This window comes from Hyaena hyaena, unplaced genomic scaffold (genome assembly GCF_003009895.1).
Source record: "Hyaena hyaena isolate Hyena2069 unplaced genomic scaffold, ASM300989v1 scaffold_143, whole genome shotgun sequence".
Lineage (NCBI taxonomy): Eukaryota > Metazoa > Chordata > Mammalia > Carnivora > Hyaenidae > Hyaena > Hyaena hyaena.
Window position 1 is genome coordinate 1019103 of NW_024080775.1, and position 20182 is coordinate 1039284.

At 37.0% G+C, this 20182-nt stretch overlaps 1 protein-coding gene across 1 annotated transcript in view; it reads left to right on the plus strand.

The window, feature by feature from the left end:
- The window catches only part of SOX5 (SRY-box transcription factor 5), a 349953-nt gene that overhangs the window by 307401 nt on the left and 22370 nt on the right, over positions 1 to 20182 (plus strand). The window contains exons 9-10 of the mRNA XM_039238579.1: positions 2882 to 3059; positions 14304 to 14449. Of these exons, the coding sequence (XP_039094510.1) occupies positions 2882 to 3059; positions 14304 to 14449 (324 nt within the window). The remainder of the gene's footprint in view (positions 1 to 2881; positions 3060 to 14303; positions 14450 to 20182) is intronic.

A 20182-nucleotide genomic window follows, 5' to 3' on the forward strand; every position in this document is an offset into this window, starting at 1 on the left:
ATCCCTTCCTCTCTTTTTTTCTGCACTGTCAAGTGAAACAACCACCTTAATTTCTCCAAGTATCCCCTCAAAACTTTTGCAAGAGTTCTGAATACTGTCCAGGGAAGTTTTCAGGCTGTCTGGACAAAAGCTGGTAGTTTCATATAGAAAGTAGTAAGCAGGTACATTTGATAGAGGAAAAAGTGTCTAGAATATTTACGGCTGCATAGGTAACAGTAGGTCAAGCACCTGTCTGACAGGATATTTAGGCTGAATTATTGAGAAGAGAATCTGGATTGTAATCTTTATTGGTCTACTGAATGTCAGTAATATTTAGCTTATTATGTATAGGAATGCTTTCATTTATTAGTAGTAGTAGTATGTTATGCTTTGATAAAATTTTAAAAATGAGTATAACTGTGTATTTTTTAATGTAACATCCTTACATTGAGGAACATTTTTAAAAGTTTTTGAACCTTGATAATTTTTTTAAAAAATTATCTTCCTTTGTATTGTATACGGTGGCGGCTTTCAAATGTTAGTGTGCATCAGAATCATCTGGGAGTGCTTGTCTTTTTCTTACTTTTTTTATTTCTATTTTTTATTTTTTGAGAGAGAGAGAGCATGAGCGGGGAAAGGCAGAGAGAGGAGGACAGTGGATCCAAAGCAGACTCTGTGCAGACAGGAGAGAATCTGATGCAGGGCTTGAACTCATGAACCATGAGATCGTGACCTGAGCCAAAGGCAGACACTTAACTGACTGAGCCATCCAGGCAACCCTGAGAATGCTTGTTAAAATACAGGTTGCTAGAACCCACCTCCAAAGTTTCTAGAATAGAGAATTTGCTTTTCTAAGTTCCCAGGTGATCCTGATGGTACTGATCCAAGGATCATATTTGCAAACTACTCATCCATACTGTGGTATAGGAGAATACCCAGAAGGATGCAATACTTCCGAGTTTCTGTCAACCATAACGTCCTATAGAAGGATTATGGCTCACCAGCTCAACTGAATGTGCCAGATTGAAAAATTTAGGCATAATTTTGCCCCTGCTGTTTTAAAAATGCTAAAGTAAACTCTTCTTAATTATATAGTGAGCCAGCCATGGAATCGATTTTCCTTCTTTCCTTCCTTCCTTCCTTCCTTCCTTCCTTCCTTCCTTCCTTCCTTCCTTCCACACTTCTATGAATCCATATAAATTCAGTATAATGGTCACCGATTTATTACACATCTAATGTGATCATGATTGCCATTAGAATTCTCATAGATTTTCAGATTTTAAAAAATGTTAGTCATTTTTTTTCTAGTTTGTTCGTGACTTTCCTAAGTGCAGCTAACCATGGAATTTAATAACAATAAGCCACTTAAACATATAAACTTCAGGGGCGCCTGGGTGGCTTAGTCGGTTAAGCGTCCGACTTTTGCTTAGGTGTTGATCTCGCGGTTCGTGGGTTCGAGCCCCGCGACGGGCTCCGTGCTGACTGCCAGCTCAGAGCCTGGAGCCTGTTTCAGTCTGTGACTCCCTCTCTCTCTCACCCTCCCCTGTTCACGCTGTCTCTCTCTCTCTCCTAGGAAAAAAAAAAAAAAAAACGTTAAAAAAAATAAACTTCAGATTGATATCATATACCATTTTACCATTTATATAAAGTGATTTGTTTCAATGGTTTTTGGTATATACACAGTATATATACATTGTACACAGTAATATTTATTTTCATGCCATCAAATGGCACCATTTAATTATAAGTTGTTTCACTTCGGCAAGTTATCCTGCTACTACTGGTAGATATTTTATGTTCTTAACTCATGAAGATAGAGCAGTAGTTCAGTGCAAACTAAATTTTTATTCTACAATAAAAATGTAAAATTGTAGATGATGTTATCAATAAAATAAACATATGACATGATGTTTTAATTTTAGAGCACAAAAAAGGAATAAATTTTTCAGCCAAAAGAGTGATGTAATGTTAATATTATCTGATTCTTATAAATGATGTGGTAAAAATTTTAATGATAATTGTACATATAAATTTTATGTATGAAATTACAAGGGCTAATATAGCAAAGTATAAAACAGAATGTAAACTATGTAAACTTGACCTGTTTGAATAATGAATAATTGGAAATCACCATATTCGCTGAGTTAACTACATAAAGATCCTCCTACCACAACGTATTGATTGTGGTATATGTTGTAAAGAAAATCTGAACAACAATCTAGATTTAAAACATAATAAGGTTATGTGGTTAGAACAGAGTAGCATATAAATAAAGAGTACATATTGGTATAGTGTTAGTTATGATTAATTTCATGTTTAGATCAAATCCAAAACTGTTTCTGTGAGATCTAGGAGAAAAGATCATTTTCTAAGAAACTTAGAAAATTTCTTTCTTTGATGTATTTTATTTGGAGAGTAGTTCTGATCAGAGGTGCATACCATTTAACTCCTCCATCATGGATGTTCCAGGTTCTCTGCCTCAGTACCAAGCTATAAAGATGCTTGGGATTCAACCCCTATTCTTCGGATGAGAAAAGCCTATCTATATCATAATTGTACATGAATTATGTATTTTCTCCCAAAAAAATGAATAGTACAAGGAATAGATTTTTAAGAATATTTCTTACAGGTGACATCAGTTGTATACTTTCTGGATAGTTGAGTACATGTATATCTCAAGAAAGTATAAATTTGTACTTTATACAAAAGGGTTTTCATGATATGTAGTTGGAAGTGACGTTGTTGACAGCTAACCAAACACTGTGATGTTCAAGTTGAATGTTAAGATCACTAATTGGTAGAGTAATTGGATGGGAAATGCCAGGCTGTATACCTGTGTTTTTCTAGGCATTTTTTGACCAGCCTTTCCTTATCACAGCTCATGTTCTAATGATCATTGCAGGATGAAGTGGCACAGCCACTGAACCTATCAGCTAAACCCAAGACCTCTGATGGCAAATCACCCACATCACCCACCTCTCCCCATATGCCAGCTCTGAGAATAAACAGTGGGGCAGGCCCCCTCAAAGCCTCTGTCCCAGCAGCATTAGCTAGTCCTTCAGCCAGAGTTAGCACAATAGGTAAGTTCTGTTTCTTTTGTTCTTGCTGATTTTCTGTTTATGGCAATTGAATGAAATCATCTTTTAATGGTGAATCACGCATACCATGTGCATGGTTTTAGTTCAATAGGAGAGTTTCAATTTGGTGAACTTCATAGGTCTGTCTTAAACATGAAAATGAAATTTATAACTGAAGTCCAAGTTATACTGTCCCCCTGAAAAGCTAATTGAACTGGTTATGTTTGTGGATGTAACACATGTTCTTCAGCTTATTTAAAAAAAAAAAAAAAAAAAAGGGCCCAGGAAAGTAAAGTTTCCAGAATGTTGTTGTTAGGTGACTTGCCTTTTCCATCACTGAAATATATTTCCATTCTTTTGTGATGTGTACAAACTGTCCATAATGATGAAATACATTATATCTAGATCAGCAGTCACCCATCAGGATATGAAGTTTCATCAGTTCCATACTGCTTGAGTATTACTTGAACACACTGAAGTATTATAAAAAGTACAGAGCTTCATTTCTCCAAAAATTGTCATTTTTGTTGAGAAGTAAATAAATACCAGAAAAATGCTTCTATAAGATGACTTTAAAAATTCTAATAATTTTTACTATAGTAACACATAAATTAGACTAGAAATACTTCAGTCCACATTTATTGATATGTTTATTATTTGCATATAGTTATATGGAGACTACCACAGACAAGCCTTTCAAGGAGCTCAAGGTTTAATTAGGGGAAAAGTCATCCATCTCATAGCCATACAGAGTGTTATTTCAGAACACAGATACAACCTGGTAATCAAAAAGGAGTATAGGATTCTATTTGGGAAGGATCAAGGAAGGCTAAATTGGGGATAGCTTAATTCAAGTAGAGTCTTGAGGAAGAGAGACATTCCTAAGCATTTTAGCCTTTAAGAAAAGATCCAGAGCAAAATAGCATATTTTTGAGAAATGCATTGATTTGGCTAGAATATGGAATGAGTGTGTAGTGGAAAGTGATCAGGGCTAAAACTGAATAGAGCAGATGGAATCTGACTGAATGCTATCCTAAGAAATTTGACTTTTTCTCCAGACCGCAATCTGATCAGAACTTTAAGAAGAGTATTGGCAGCAGGGAAAGATTGGAATCAGGGAACCCACTGCTTTAGTATAGGACAAGAGTTAGTTAGTTCCATGAAAGGAAAATAAGCAATGATAAAACAAAGGAGAGAATAGGTTGAGGAGATGTTAGTGAAGAAGAGTTGATATAACGTACCCTCAATAGAAAGTACTTAGTGAGGTTCAAGTTGAACACAGAAGAGTCTAGAATTTTTAATTCATAAAATAAGAATGATAATACCTCCCTTAACCATGAAAGAGAAGACTAGAGTGGAAGCAGATTACGAGAAAGACATAAATGTAAATATTTAGTAAGTGTTAAAAGACAAGGAGCCATTTAGGTAGACATGTTCAGGAGGAAACTAAATAGGTCTGATATGTAAAGGTTTTTGCCAGCATTTTAGTTGTCGAATTACATATGGTATAAGGGTATTAAGAGTATGATTATTACAATGAGCATAGAGTAATGTATAGAATTACTAAATCAATATATTGAAACCAAGTGTAGAATTATTAAATCACTGTATTGAAACTAATATAACACTGTATGTTAGCTATACTGGAATTAAAATAACAAAAGAAAATGAAAGCCCTAATTTGAAAAGATATATGTACCCCTCAAAAGGAAGTTCTCCAGAAAAGAGTGTGTATAATAAAAAGACAAGTGGGATAAAGAATCATAGGTATCACCTACTGTATTAGTTATCTATTAGTGCATATCACATTAACCCAAAACTCAGCAGCTTAAAATTACCAACATGCATTATCTCAGTTTCTAAGGATCAGAACTTGGAAACGCCTTAGCTGGGTGGTTCTGGGTTAAGGTCACATGGTTGTAGTCAAGATGTTAGGCAGGGCGGCAGTCATCTATGGGCCTTACTAGGGATACATGTTTCAAGATGTCTCACTCACATGGTTGTTGGCTGGTAGGTCAGTTCTTTGCCTTGGGAGTCTTTTCATAGGGCTGCTCATTGCATGGAAACTAACTTTCCCCAGTGTGGGTGATTGAAGAGGGAGAGCAAAGAGAAAGCCACAGTGCCTTTTATAACCTAGTCTCAAAAGTCACACACAGTCCAGTCTGCCTTATTCTTTTCATTATAGAAGAATCACAAGTGCAGCCCAACTCAAGGGAAACAGTATTAGGGTCCAGCTCTGAAGGAAGGAATATCAAACGATTGTTGGATACATTTTAAAACCACATGCTTTTCTAGAGGGAAAACTGATAAAGAGCAAGTTAATGCCTTAGAATAAGAATAAAGATAGGAAAATGCTAGCCTAGGAGAAATGAAAAGTTATGAGAGGAGGGGTTATTTGATGGTGACCCATTTGGCAGAAAAGTTTCAAAAAAAAAATGAAAAAGAAAAGCCTTATGATTTAACTGGAGCTAATGGAGAGGTAAACTCTGATGGAGAAGTTTTAGGAGAATGCCTTAGGAGAATTTGAAGACTATGAGGAAAGAAAATGCAGTTGATATATAGACTAGTCTTTTTGTAAGCTTAGTGTTGAGAAGTGATTATTTTAAGAAGACTGAGTAGAGACAGATTTTAAAATGGGACAGTCATTCATATATATATGATAATATATATAGTCAAGGGGAAGAAGAGTCAGAGAGAGATAAAGATATGAAGGAGAGCACAGACGATGGTGGAAGAGATCATGAGAAAGGATTAACCTTGGAAAGGAGCAAAGCCCTTCCTTTATCTGAGACTGAATGAAACGAAGGAGAAAAGGGTAAAGTTACAGGGAAATTGTGGGATGGACAGAAAAAAGGCTGACGGAATGTATCTCAAATGCTTCAATCTCCGCAGAATAGAATTCCAGATTATTTGCCACCAGGAAGCCAGTCGGGGGCAGTGGGGCAGCAGTGAGAAGAGAAACTCAAAATTTAAGTTTTGAGAAGTTTTAAAAAGGTTTGGGGTTCACGTGTGCTTTTTATCATTATGAACCATTCTGTTATGGTCTAACTCAGTTACTCTGCTCAACATGTTAAATGGACTCCAAGATAAGGTTTGCTTTCATGTCCTAAGTATGTAAAAGAAAAAATATTTTATTTGGCAGGAATGATTCACTTCCATAATAGACACAAACCTTGTAAATATCACAGCACTGGTCTATGAGCTACTTTTGTAACATCACTAGAACTGGAATATTTAACTAACAAAATAACTAATAGATTTGTATTTTTCTCACATAAGAATTTTTTTTACTTCAGCATTCCAGGGATTAAGTGTGACAAAATATCTTAGAAAGGCAAGAATGTATTCAATGACATTTATCATTTGACTTTGTCCACTACTAAAACTTCTCTTACTTTTTTTCCCTTAAGAATCCCTACGTACTACATATACATCCCTCATATTTTCCAAGGATGTGAGGCCACTACAATTTACTTTTCTCTTTTCAGCAAATGCAGATGTTGAAAGCTGAAACTGTAATGAGTAATAATGTCATTGGATAAAAGCTATGAACATTAACAGTGTTGTAAAGGTCACCGCTGAAAGAAGAATTAATGTGTGATGCCATTAATAAACCAAGGAAAACTGTGAACTAAAAGTAACTTAAGTTACCATTAATGACATGGGCTCTTTGCTACATATCTATTAGCTACAAATAGAGAAAGTGAGTTTTTGAGGTTGGAGACCAACCTCACAGTATATACTCTGTAAGAATGCCTTTGCTATGGTACACGAAGGATAGGTTGCTCCTAGATCCTTAAAAGGTATGAATGGGTCAGAAGAATGATGGATAAGTTTAGAATCTTGTGACTGAATATTATCTTTCTTCTATTGGCCTTTTTCACCTATGTTGTATATATATATAATACTTCTAACATTTTTCACAGAATTTTAATCTATTCTCACTTAAGCTGATTTTAGAATTACACACCCTTAAACAGAGCAGATATCCATATCATCTAGTCAAAACTTGTTATTTTACAGATAAAGAACCAGGGCCTAAGGAGGCTAAGTGCTTACCCAGGGATTCTAAGTGAGTTCCTGTCACAGTGTAGATGGTTCTGTGACTCTGTTTATTTCTTCTGTTTTAATTTCAAGGAAACAACTGTACATGAAGACCTAGTAACTTGGCCAAACTGACAGCCAGTGGAGGTTGAGGCCATAGGATCATGATCTCTGGCTGGCATGCTCTCTTTTCAGCCTATGGGTAGTGTTTCCCCATTAGATGCTCTTTTCAATCATTTCTCTATCCTTTCATTTAATAAATAGGTATTAAATGTGTTCTCTATGTCATACATTTGGCAGGATGATGCACAGATGGAAGTTTGGAGGAAAAGCAGATAAAAGTCTTAGAGGCTGTAGATGCCTACAGTCTTGTTCTATTAAGTCTTTGGAAGATACTAGAATGTTTATTCTTACCCTTTATTCCTCAGAGGCATTAACACATGAAAAGTAAAACTTTGCTGAGCAAAAGTAGTAGACTCACATGGATTCAATAAGGTGAAAAAAAATGTTTTCAAGTTCAAAGGAGGACATTACCTTAAAATTTCATTGGTTTACAGTTTTAATGAGAAAAACTACTATGAGGGTAGGTTATTGGACAAAAATATTGTAATACTGTAATAGAAAGCCATTGGATTGTCAGGAAGTTGAGGGTATTATTCAACATCTGGCAATTAACATTTGCATAACACTTCACAATTTACAAATTGCTTTCACATTTATAATCTAATTAATTCTTGTGAGTTTTCACAGATGAAGAAATGGCTACATATCAGGGTGCCAAAAGTTTGATGATGATAAGTGACCTCAACAATCGAAAGAAAATTAATATTTGTTGAAAATAACTTGAAACACATGTGCCCTTGCTTTCACTTACAGCTGAAAAGCCCTATGAAAAATAAATATGTAGTAAATAAGAATTTGTATTGCCTTCATAGCATCTGTTAAATCCATGAATTTAATAAATATGTGTCATATGGTACAGGCTTCCACTGATGTGATGACATAGATAATCACCTTGGAGTTACAAAGGTAGATACTTTCAACTTAGAGATATGCACTTATTCCTTCAATAGACCCTGCCATGGGCCCAAAGCATAAAAGACTGCAAATTTAAAAATGCCCTCAAGTAGTTCATAGACTGGTGTGAAAGATAAACTTAGACAAATGGAAGGCACTGTGACTGTAAAAGAACATATAGGTTTTGAAGGAGCATATAGATGAGAAGTTCTAATGTTGCCAAGGAGCATGCCTGGGATATATCAGGGAAGTCATTACAGAAGGGGTGACATCTGAATAGAGTCCCAAACACACAGAAAAGAAAGAGTATAGAGTATTTCAGCAAAAGAGAAGTGCTTGGGAGACAGAGGCCAGTGCTTGGAACAGGAAATAGTCCTGGGCTTCTTAAACACAGAACTCACGAGAGACCAGAAGGAAGTGACGCAGGAAAGATAAGAAGAATTGATAACATGAGGAGACTTTTAGGCCATTGTAAAGTGTTTGGAATTTATCCCAGAATGACATTGGGGGAGGGGGGACCTTACAGGGTGTCTTGTTCCAGTATATTTAGGAAAAGCTGCATACTTTTGTTATCTCTGGAAGATTCACAGTGCATATTAACATTATCACGATCTTGGGAATTTATGCAATGAAGAAACCTTTTTTCACTCTAATTTAGTATTTCCCACACTTATTTGAACATGGAATTATTTTTTCACAGATTATTACATCTCACCATCTTATGAAATGCTCCTTTAAGCAGTAAGGTACCAAGAGATGGGTTTTTAATCAGGTAAAGTGACATGATCCAGATTCCTTTTGGGAGGATATTTTGGAGTGCTTTATCTGGAAGCAGGTAAAGGAGATAGATTCAAGGAGTGTAAGCCTGAAGATAGGGAAACCAGTTAAGAGTTTAAGGCATTAGCCCAGGTGAGAGATGAGGTGCCTTTAGTGAAAGCGGGACCATCGGGATGGAGAAGACACACATTTGAGAGCTGAGGAGGAGGCATTACTGTCACAGCTTGGTTGCCTGTTATATATATTGGGTAACGGAGATCCCTCAGGTGACGGAATGGGCCACTGGAAAGGGATACAGAATGTAGAAAGAACAGGGTGAGGCAGTGGGAAGACAATGAATTCTGTGCTCAATTTCAGATACTCTAGAGACAGACAAGTAGAGAAGCTTGGTAGACAGATACGTGTATCTAAAAATAGGAAGGCTTGAGATAGGTAGCAGATATTTTATAGTACTTGGGATCACCCTTGACTTTTGAGTGCATTTAGACCAGTTGTGGTATTTGGTTTCTAAGGCTGCCACAACAAATTACCATAAACCAGGTCACTTAAACTAGAAATCTATTCTCTCACTGTGTGGAGGCTAGAAATCCAAAGTGAAGATGTCAGCAAGATTAGTTCCTTCTGGAGGCTCTGAGGGAGAATCTGTTCCTTGTGGCTTCTGGTAGTCCTTGATGTTCTTGGCTTAGAGCTGTATAATTCCAGGCTCTGCCTCCATATTCACATGGCCTTCTCTCCTGTGTCTCTGTGTCAGATCTCTCTCTCTTTCCTTTCTAAGAGCACCAGTTATTGAATTGAAGGCCCATCTGAAATCCAGGGTGGTCTCATTTCAAGGTCCTCAATATAATTACGTCTACAAAGACTATTTCCAAATGAGGTCACATTTACAAATACTGGTGTTAGGACACAGACATACCTTTTTGGAGAAACATAATTCAACCTGTTATAAGTGGTTTTCTGTTTTTCCTTCAGCCTTTTGACCACTTCTTTCCTTGTGGAGCAGCCTATACGCTTTCTGTTTTGATTTTATCCTAGGATTGTTCATGGGTTTCCTAGTGCAGCTGACCATGGAATTTAATAACAGTAAACCCCTTTAAAAATATAAATTTTAAATAGATGTAATATTATACCATTTACCATTTTTGTAATGGAACAAATGTAAGGTTGACGGAAGAATTACATGAAATAATACAGGTTATTTTCAGGCTGTCCCCTCTTTTTTTCTACCCCTGAAAATACATAAAAGGGGCCTTTTTAATTTTGAGAATTTTTTTTGGTAGTGAGTAAGAAGAAACACCAAGGCATAAAAACCCAAATTGGTGATTTTAAAAGGTTGCAGGATCTTATAAACTTTTTACACTAATGACCCCTAACCTAAATTCTCCAAATCTCATTTGAGGTCCTAACTGGAAGCCATGTTGACCTTTATCTTCCCACTTCCCTCCTAAGACTGAGGTTCACCAAACCTCTCTGAAGTACATACCCTCCTTCTGATCTTATCTTATGATGCAGTTGGTGCCTAAACATATAAAGAAGCAGAATAAAATATATCAAGTGATCATTTGGGGGGAATTTTGCACTCTGATGGCATTACTCCTTTTCCTTGAACCTCTGGACCCACAAGAAATGATATCCCTTCACAGATTTTATCATTATGGTCAATGCCATACAATAAGACTGCTGAGGGTGGGCATATAGAGAAAATGTAAGAGAAAAAAAAAGCAAGGAATTAACCTTTTTTACTGCCTCCTCAGGTATCAAATGTTATCTATTCCTTCACAAGATGTATAATTTCCTTTAAGTCTTTCATCAATTGTACATTCATTTTATAGTTAATGGAAATGGAAACCCAATGACATCAAGTGTTCTAATTTGGCAAATATCACACTTTCCAAGAAATAGAAACCCAGATGCTTCTGAATCTAGTACCCAAATCCTACCTTCTTCACTATGCCATTTTATAAATAAACTGACAGTGAATAACTCTCATGGACCACTATGCAAGACTGTCTTAACTCATTTACTTTTCACAAATTTATGTTATCTAGTGAGTAGATGTTATCTCCATTTAACCAATAACATAATTGAGACTTAAAAACGTAAAACAACATGTACAATTTATATAGCTTGTAAGTGACAAAGTTGGGATTTTCATTCAGGCTTATCCAACTCCAAAATGCAAACTCTTTCTGAAAATTGTAACCGTGGATTAAATCTAAGGAAGAGGTGAAGAACAGATCTCAGACAAGGATATGAAGATGGAGAAGTCAGATAGGAAAGGGGATCCTGCTCTGTGAGGAGAAACAAGGAAGAAAGGAGTGAGGAGATTGTCAGTGTTGTCGTTCTGCAGGGCATGGCTAGTGTCCCTTGGATTTGGCCGTTTAAAAGAGCAAGGAGCAGAAACAAGATCGTAGCAGAAATGGAAGAGTGAGGAAGGAATGGGAGGCGTGTGGTAAGAATCTTAGAAGGTAAAGAGAGACAGTTGGAAATAGAAGGCAACACAAATTTGAGAGAGACTTTATTGACTTGTCTCAGGTAGAGAAACTTGAGTGCTTACAAAAGCTGAAGTGGTTAGAGATGGTGGAGAAGTTCAGATATGGATAACAGAAATGTGAAAGAGAATGACCAATGGTGAAGTATAGAAATCTGGAACACAAGTTTTGGGGATTTGCCTTGAATGAAAGTTGAGGTACCACTTTTCCTGAAGCAGGAGAAGTCAATGGGCAGAGATGGGGACAGATTTTAAGTGAGTATGAAGTAGGAGTCGAGGTGGGGTGGGGTGGGGCAGGAAGGTGAGAACTAAACCTTATATTGAAGGGGAGGCCATTTGCCAAGAGAGAGGGAATCAGCAAGATTGGTAATTTGGTGACTGTGATGAAAACAAAATGTAAAGAAGTAGCAAACGATCCTGCTATGATTCAACTCTAGTATATAAGTGATTTTAAGATTTGACACAGCAGATACAAATGTTTTCATTTGTGTATGAAATTTCATTTCCTGTATGAAATCCTAGATTTCATATAGGATTTTAGCTAAAATTTCAGAACGTCTAAAAACAAGAATGTTTCTTTTAATGTAGATGCCCATTTCCACCTGCATAGGAATACACACCTCAAACTGGAAATAAACATTACAGAACATATGTCTGTCAGTTATTCGCCCCCATATAATTTGTATCCCTTCTGCATCTATATTAATCATTTTTTCCTGCACAATGTTATCTTGGCAGCACCCAAAAAACATAAACAATTCATACTTTTATTCAATGCCATGTGCCAAACCATTTCAGAATGTATTTGTGCTCTGGAGAAGCTAAATAGACTGCATGATGCCAGGTTGCACATCATGGGGTGATGTACAGTGGTGAGAGAATAGGAAAATCAGGATGATCCTCTTCAGATCTTTCACTAAACGAACATATACTGAGACCATCGCTGTCATATAAGAGCCGTATTTCTCTCTAGAGTAGTAGTGTTCATGAACAGAATAAGTTCAAGAATAGTATGTTAAGAAAACTTGTTCAGGAGAACCCAGACAGGAGGTCGTCGAGGGTAATAGGAGGTGAAAAACAACCATAATTTAAGGTAAACACTAACCCTAAAGGCTTGACCTACGTCTAAATTGTTGTTTCTGATTCGTATTGTATTTATAATGAGGAAGAGGGTTTTGTTCTTTGAATAAGTTCCAATTAATTTAGCTCTGAAAAGCCAAACATGTAAGTAGCTTTCAAAGCTCCCCTTTCTGTCACCTACACTGGACCTAACTTAACTTTCTGCCTCAACGAGATCAGAGGATGAGGTCTAGTCTGAGCATAGCAAGGGGGTGGGAAGAAAGCAGGGATCATTTAGAAACCTTCCAGCACTGAAGCACTGCACTAATCTGACATCAGCTTCTTCGATAAAAATGTTTAAGCAGCAAGAAAGTATTCTATATTTTTTGGCAATCAGCAGATCAGATAGAAGAGTCTAGCAATACGATGAGGATGTGTAATCTGACATGATTAGACAAGGCTCTTTAGTACCAGAACATTCATAATTGAGACAAAGAAAGAGTATTAATAACACTTTCCTAACACGGCAGTTAGCCATTTTATATTTCCTTTCTTTAATCTTAGTGTTTTTCAACAAATCATGGGATTTAATAGCGTGTTTTGGCAGATTAGAGGATTTATGGCCCAGATGTTTTTTGTTCTAAAAATGGATTAGGGTGTAAAGTTTGCTGGAATCCATGGAACATGTTGAGGCAAGCCGGTCATTTTATGTGTGATTAGTGCCTGCCTTCTGTCTCACAGTCCCTCCATCTGTCACAATTCACCAATGGATCTGGTTAGATTTAGCCTCATGTCACAAACAAGTCCCTTTTCTGGGCAATTTCATATTATAGATTCAGTTTATGCCATTTTATGCCCTAGTTAAAAGATAGGGAGAGTGAAAGATGATATATTAGCTTCCTTTCAATATTTACAAAACAGTATTTTCCCATCGGTATGCTACCCTGAAGTCATGCAGATTATCATAGCGATGTGTGTCAAATAAATAAGTGACCAGTGTTAAAATTGAGGTAAAAATTAGTTTTGCTCTTTACACCTCTTCTTCTTTCAAAGAAATTGTTTTGGCAATTTTTCTTTTCTCTCTTTTTTTTTAACTAACTCTGGATAATGGAGCTATAGACACGAGTTGGGTCATTTGACCATCTTATGAAGAGTGTGAATTCAATGTGAGTGGAGTTTTCAGTAGCCACAGTTTCTTATCGTACAGTTCACAGGTGTTTGGTTATATTCCGTGCTTGAAATTTAGCCTCTTACAAGTTTGTATCCATAGCAAATCACTGCCACCTGTGGTTTATTTCGCCATCAATGACTAGGCGGGGGGAGGGGGAAGGGTAGAGGATGATCCCCTTTCACTTAGTTAATAATGATTTATTCCTTCTGTACATAACACACCTAATAGTGCTATGTACAAACTCTAAACTTATCTTTCTAATACTGTAAGAATGTCATAATTAGAGTGATAATCATCAATATCCATATCCTGTGATAACATTCAAATGATCCTTACATGAAAAAAAAATATCAAAGATAGGCTTTATTTTTGCACTACAAAACATTCAGATAACTGAGAAAAAGTTTATTTAAAAACTATATTTTAAACTTTCCAAGCATGTGGAAAAAACTATATTTCATCTAAATACTGTGTTTGCATTACAGGTGCTTGGCACCATGTTCACATATGACTGTGTGAATCAGTCATTATCAATTACTCATTCGTTCATTTGTCGTAGACAAAGGACACTGAGAAGTTATTATGAGCCAGACACTAGCCATTACCCAAAAAGGATGTGATTTTCATGGTTAAAAGTTAAGCTATCCATGCCTTTGTACAAAACATAACCTTTGTTCTGTCACATCTTCAGGTTATTTAAATGACCACGATGCTGTCACCAAGGCAATCCAAGAGGCTCGGCAGATGAAGGAGCAGCTTCGGCGGGAGCAACAGGTGCTTGATGGGAAAGTGGCTGTTGTGAATAGTCTAGGTCTCAATAACTGCCGCACAGAAAAGGTTAGTTCATAAAATACCTGACTTTCCAAAACTACGTCCATTACCTAAAACCTTTTCTTGTGTTCTCACCTTCTCACCATCCTCAGATTGATGGTTCTCCCTCCCTTTACCCCCTCTGTCAATACAGAAAAATGTCCATGCACATCCTGATAAAAACCATCTGCAAATGAGAAGCGTTATAATTCTCTTCTATCCATCTCCAGACTTTATTGACAATATCCCCCTGTCTGCCATCCATTTCCATTAAAATGGAATGGCATTTGAAATATCTGAGTCTGAGTAAAAGTTTTGCTCTACAGAGATGCTTAACTTATATTTGGGGATGAGCTGGATTTGAGAATCCTGAATCTTCTTTAATCAGCATAAGCTTGGATGATACCCACGTTCCTAGTCTAAGTAACTAGGATCCTGAGCTTGTCATAATATGTTTCCAGTGCAAAGCACAGTCAAGTTTGAGATGACCACACAATTAGAAATTCTGACTTTATTATAAAACAAAATGTGCTTTTTAAAGCTTGGACATTATTGTTATGCTTAAGCCCAGTGAAACGTCTGAATTCATCCAGGATACAAGCATTTCAAATTCTTATGCCTAAGCTGTGTGGTATTTTATTCAGAAAAATATTATGTTATTATAGAATGCTCAGAGTGATGTACTTATGTTGGTAATATGTGGTATTTTTGAATTGAAATTTTTAAGTGTTACTGAGTCTCCTTCTCACAGTCCGATAGCTAAAGAGACACAGTAAATAAGAGGGAAAAAATGATCAGCTACTTAGCAACAACTTGAAAGTTAACCATCATGGGAAGCTTGTGAGTCAAACAGTATTGTCCAGAATGGGCAGATTGCTAATTTGATAGCTTTCTGGTTTCCCAGGTTTTATATGGAATTTGATGTGCAGTCTCTAAGCTCACAATCTGCAGAGTGAAAGTGAAATATATGTGTGATCCTGTCACAACTGTACTTTTTCTGTGGTCCAAACATGGGTCAAAGAATGGAGCAATGATTTTAATTCTGCTTTGTTCCTGGAGGGGAGAGCACAGCATGGTTAGGTATACATCCTTTGCAGTCACATGACAGAAGAAGAGCGACATTGGTGCGGCGAGAAGGGCACAAAATTTTTCTAGCTAAGCACCAGAAGGGAAGGGGGAAAAGCAACGTGACAGCTCTAAGAAGGAATGATAGCAAGCATAAAGGAATTTATATTCAAATATTTAAACATTCTTGAAAGGATGCTTGAACAGAAATTCCTTTTCTCTGCTCCCCATGTAGAAATGAGTTTAACACTCAGCCAGATGCTAATGCAAAGTGACTCAAGCTATTCCTCGCAAGCATAGCTAAATTGCCGTTATTTGTTAAGCGCATTGAATTCAGCTGTGGATACAGCAGTTGGTTGCATTCAGCAAGCATCTGTACCCTTTTTTTTTTTTTTAATCCTCCAAAGCAGAGACAACTCTACCTATCTCCCCCCTCTCCTCCCCTGTGCTGGCTGGGAATTGTCAAGTGACAACCGACCAAATCCTTTTGGACAGGAAGCCTTCATCCTGAGTTCTATATACTTGCAAAACAGGCCTTGTGGTTGGATCAGGGAGCCCATTAAAAGCACTTTGATGGTATGGAAATTCATCTTCATGAAGCTCCTAGGCCCCTAAGCAGCATGCTGTTTAGCTGTGGTTACAGATCAGTCATTCAGATCGGAGGGCAATAATTGTGCTGACGGCTTGTAAGGCAATGGAAGTACATAAAATAATCCTGGGCCCTCCACCATGGCACTGCGAGTTAATCTTCTCTAATACAGATCAGCTGTTGTTCTAACACATGACTTTATGCCGGCTCCAGTGACTCTGCTCAGCCTTTTGATTAAGTAACAGGAATGGAGCCATCTGCATTCACTTTACTCCATAGTTGTCCATTGTTAGGGAACTTTATTTCCATTTCTTGTTCCACTTCCACAACCGTACTTTCATCTCTCTGGTTAGCACCTTCTCTATTTGTGTTGCAAGGGTGAGAGTTGCCTCTTGTTGAAAGCTACTGCCTTCAATTTTCCTTTCTCTTTAGTAGAATTAGAATTTTTTGGAAATCTGTTTTTTTTTTTAAATGTTTTTTTTTTTTTTTTTTTTNAAATTTTGTATTTAAAGAATGAAAGCTAGGTAGGTAGATAGGTAGACAAATAGATGAGAGAAAGGGAAGACAGAAATTTCTTTAAATTTTTTTTTTTTAATATTTTTTTTATTTATTTCTAGGAGAGAGAGAGAGACAGCGTGAGCAGGGGAGGGTCAGAGAGAGAGGGAGACACAGACTGAAACAGGCTTCAGGCTCCGAGCTGGCAGCCAGCACAGAGCCCGACGCGGGGCTCGAACCCACGAACCGCGAGATCATGACCTAAGCGAAAGTCGGACGCCCAACCGACTAAGCCACCCAGGCGCCCCTGGAAATCTGTTTTTGACGTAATGCCTGCCCAAATCTGTTGGCCAAATAAGATGTCTCCAGTCCCAAGAATGTCGTCCTTCCCAAATCTCTTCACCATTCACCATTACAGTCTTATATTTCCATGGTGTTTTAAGTGAAAATCTTAAAATAGGAAAGTGAAATAGTTCCATTACTGTAATAGCATGACAAACTTTTATAAGGTGTAAGTAAATATTTTCAGCAGACAGATCTGAATGACACCTTGATACCTAACCATGATTTTTGAAGTGTGATTTCTGAAGCTCTACCAGAAGCAGGTATCAACTGTACTCGCCCTTTCCTGTTGAACTAGCTAGCGTGTCATTTCTACAATATTAATGATTGATCTATGTGCAACTCCTGGGGATGAGATAAAGTCAAATTATGTCCTTTAATTAACATCTGCTATGTATGGGGGTGGGGTGGTATTGTGTGCTTGAAAAAGAAAGTATGTTCTATGCCTTTATGAAGTATATAGTTTAAATCACACTGTTATTTTAACTGTCAATCATGGCATCTTTATGTGTATGAGCCTACTTGTAGGAAGTGAATAAAAGCGCCACCCAGTTTATTTGACATATCAGATCACTTCTGTACCTAAGTTGACAAAGGTGGCTGCTTATTCTTCTGCATAATGTGACATCACTTTACCTATCCCATTGTTAATTTCCTAACACCTACCTTTTTCATAGGTTTTTATAATTGCCCAACTTTATCCATGGCCAAAGCATAGGTATATCAGTAGTTGGTTTGGACTTTTGTTTCTGTTTGAAAGACAAAAACAGGATATATGATAAATTTCTGCACTGTATCAGATCATGTGAATCCCAAAAGAATATTTCTCTCACTAACGCAATATTCCCAATTTCCAAAGCCCAGAAAGTATGTGAGATGTAAGGAAAGGGGGAGATAAACGGAAGAAACAGAGAGAAAGGACCTGGGAGAAAGGAAAGGGTAAAAGAGAAGAAATCCAGCCTGACGCCTCCCATCTATTCGAAAGGTGATAGGAGGACCTGAGACCCAGATCGTTGGAATCCTGCAGCGGAGATGTGTTTCCTTGAGTACGCAAACCTTATACACAGTAACTTTTCTCCACATTTCAAATGACCAACATGGTCGTCCCAAGTAGAGAGTCGTAGTTCTGAAAAGCTGTAATTGGTAGTAAAAACAATTAGAGGTGTGAAGACAGGGACAAATGTTTTCTAGTAATATGCACCAAAACACATAATGAAAGTCATTTTTACTAAAACACATTTTAATTGAAGACTTCTAAAAGATTTTTCATTTTTTACTTTTCTTGGAAGTGTTTCAACATACCCAAAAACTGTGTATGTCAGGTTTCTTGGAAACTCTGGGACACAGTGTTATTTATAATTGTCATTTCAGGTTAATTATAGCCTGATTGCATATTCGTATAATGTTATCTTTTATCACATAGCTCTTCACAGATCAGTGTTATGGATGAGTAAAAAATCTTCTCAGGTAGAAAGAATCAGAAAGACCCTCATACATTTGGTTTGTAAAAACCTCCTGCTTTGCTTCATTAACACCCGCCTGGCACATTCTTGACCATATGATCAACTACATACTCGGGTTCTGACCTTGTGTTTGAAGGTAGCGATAGTTAATAGGAAATCACAAAGACCTCAGTTTTTGTCCTGATACCACCAGGCAGTACTAATATAGTAGGAATCCAGTGCACCTTGCTGAAATGCAGTTGACCCAATGCACCTGACTGAAAATAGACCAGAAATGTCCTTGCTTATTTCTCTCACCCCCAGTGTAGTTAACCTAGGAGAATGATGCCTATGCTATGGTATTTGGTAGACATGTGTTTCATTACATGCATCAGGAAATCTAAACACAGTAGCTTCGACAAATAATGATTAATTTCTAATACATAATGAAGTTCTGGAGTAGGCAGTTCAGGGCGTAGTTTATCAGCTCAACAATGTCAGGGTTGAAATCTCTGTGATTCTCTTAGTTTTTCCCTTAGGGTCATAAAATGGTGCTGTACCTACAACTATGCCAACTCAGGAAGTAGAAGGAGTTTTCTCTTTGCTATTTTCAGTCCTCTTTCACATAGAGATGTTTTTCCTCCCTCCTTCATTCACATCGGAGTGTTTCTTACGTTATTCACATAGAGATGTTTTACTGCACCCCTCAAGCTAACTTCCACAAACATCTCTTTCAGATAGAAATAGGTCCTTTGCGTTCCGTGAAGTCAATTACTGGTCAGAGGAAGAGAACCTGCCTTAAGTAGATCAGGAATGATATTTTGGAACTGAATTAGGGATCTCATCCCCCTAGAGATCAAGGGATATCTTAAGATCAAAGATTATGTTGGCAGAGAATAAAAGGACCAGAATGCCTAGTGAGTAGGAAAAGACTATTGAAAGCCACAGCTGCATTATAAAAGTGATAATCAAAGCTCTCAAACATTTTCTTCATAAAACCAGTTTGTTTTGATTGTATTATATTTGTGGTCATCTAACTACTTTTGCTCTTATACCATTACATGCCCAGGGCCTCATACCTTGTCTGTGGGCCATAAAGAATTAAATCTCACATAAGCATGTGCACACACATACATGAAAATGTTGCTTAGGTGACAGGTGAAACCAATGAATATGTGTTCTCACACATGCATTCTACATGTTAAGGCTAGCTGTGGTGCTCCTTTCATATATAAAACAGATGCCACTCACAAAAATAAACATACAGATGTGTGCATCTCTTTTTTAAGGTAGAGAATTTATCCATTAATTGCCTACAATGTACTTAAAATCTAAATGCCTACCTATTCTATGAATTCATCTATTACTGCAAATAAGAACATCTGACAAAATGCCTTACTTTTCCTTCTGAGGTTCTGTGAAAAGTCATTGCAAATGTCCATTTAATGTGGTGAAAATTTAGCAAATAACAGGTATATTTTAAACAATACTTTATTCAGTAACAATGGCAGTTTCTCTTTTCACTCATCAGTCCTACCCATAAGAAGCCTTTGCAAATATCGTATAGACTGATTTGTAAACAGACATTAATTTTTATTACTCTGGCACTTGGAAACTCTTCCATTGCAACCTCCTCTTTCTCTGCTGTTGTCAACTTCTTCCTTTCCCTTTAACGGAATGCCAAACATGAAATGACAGTGACCAATGTTGACTTAATGTGGATGTTTAATAATGAAAAAAAGTGTGTCAGTCTCAGCATTAGTTACAAATGGCAGTAAGTGTATCAGATGGCAGCCCTGTAATAATTTTACATCCATCATTCTTTCC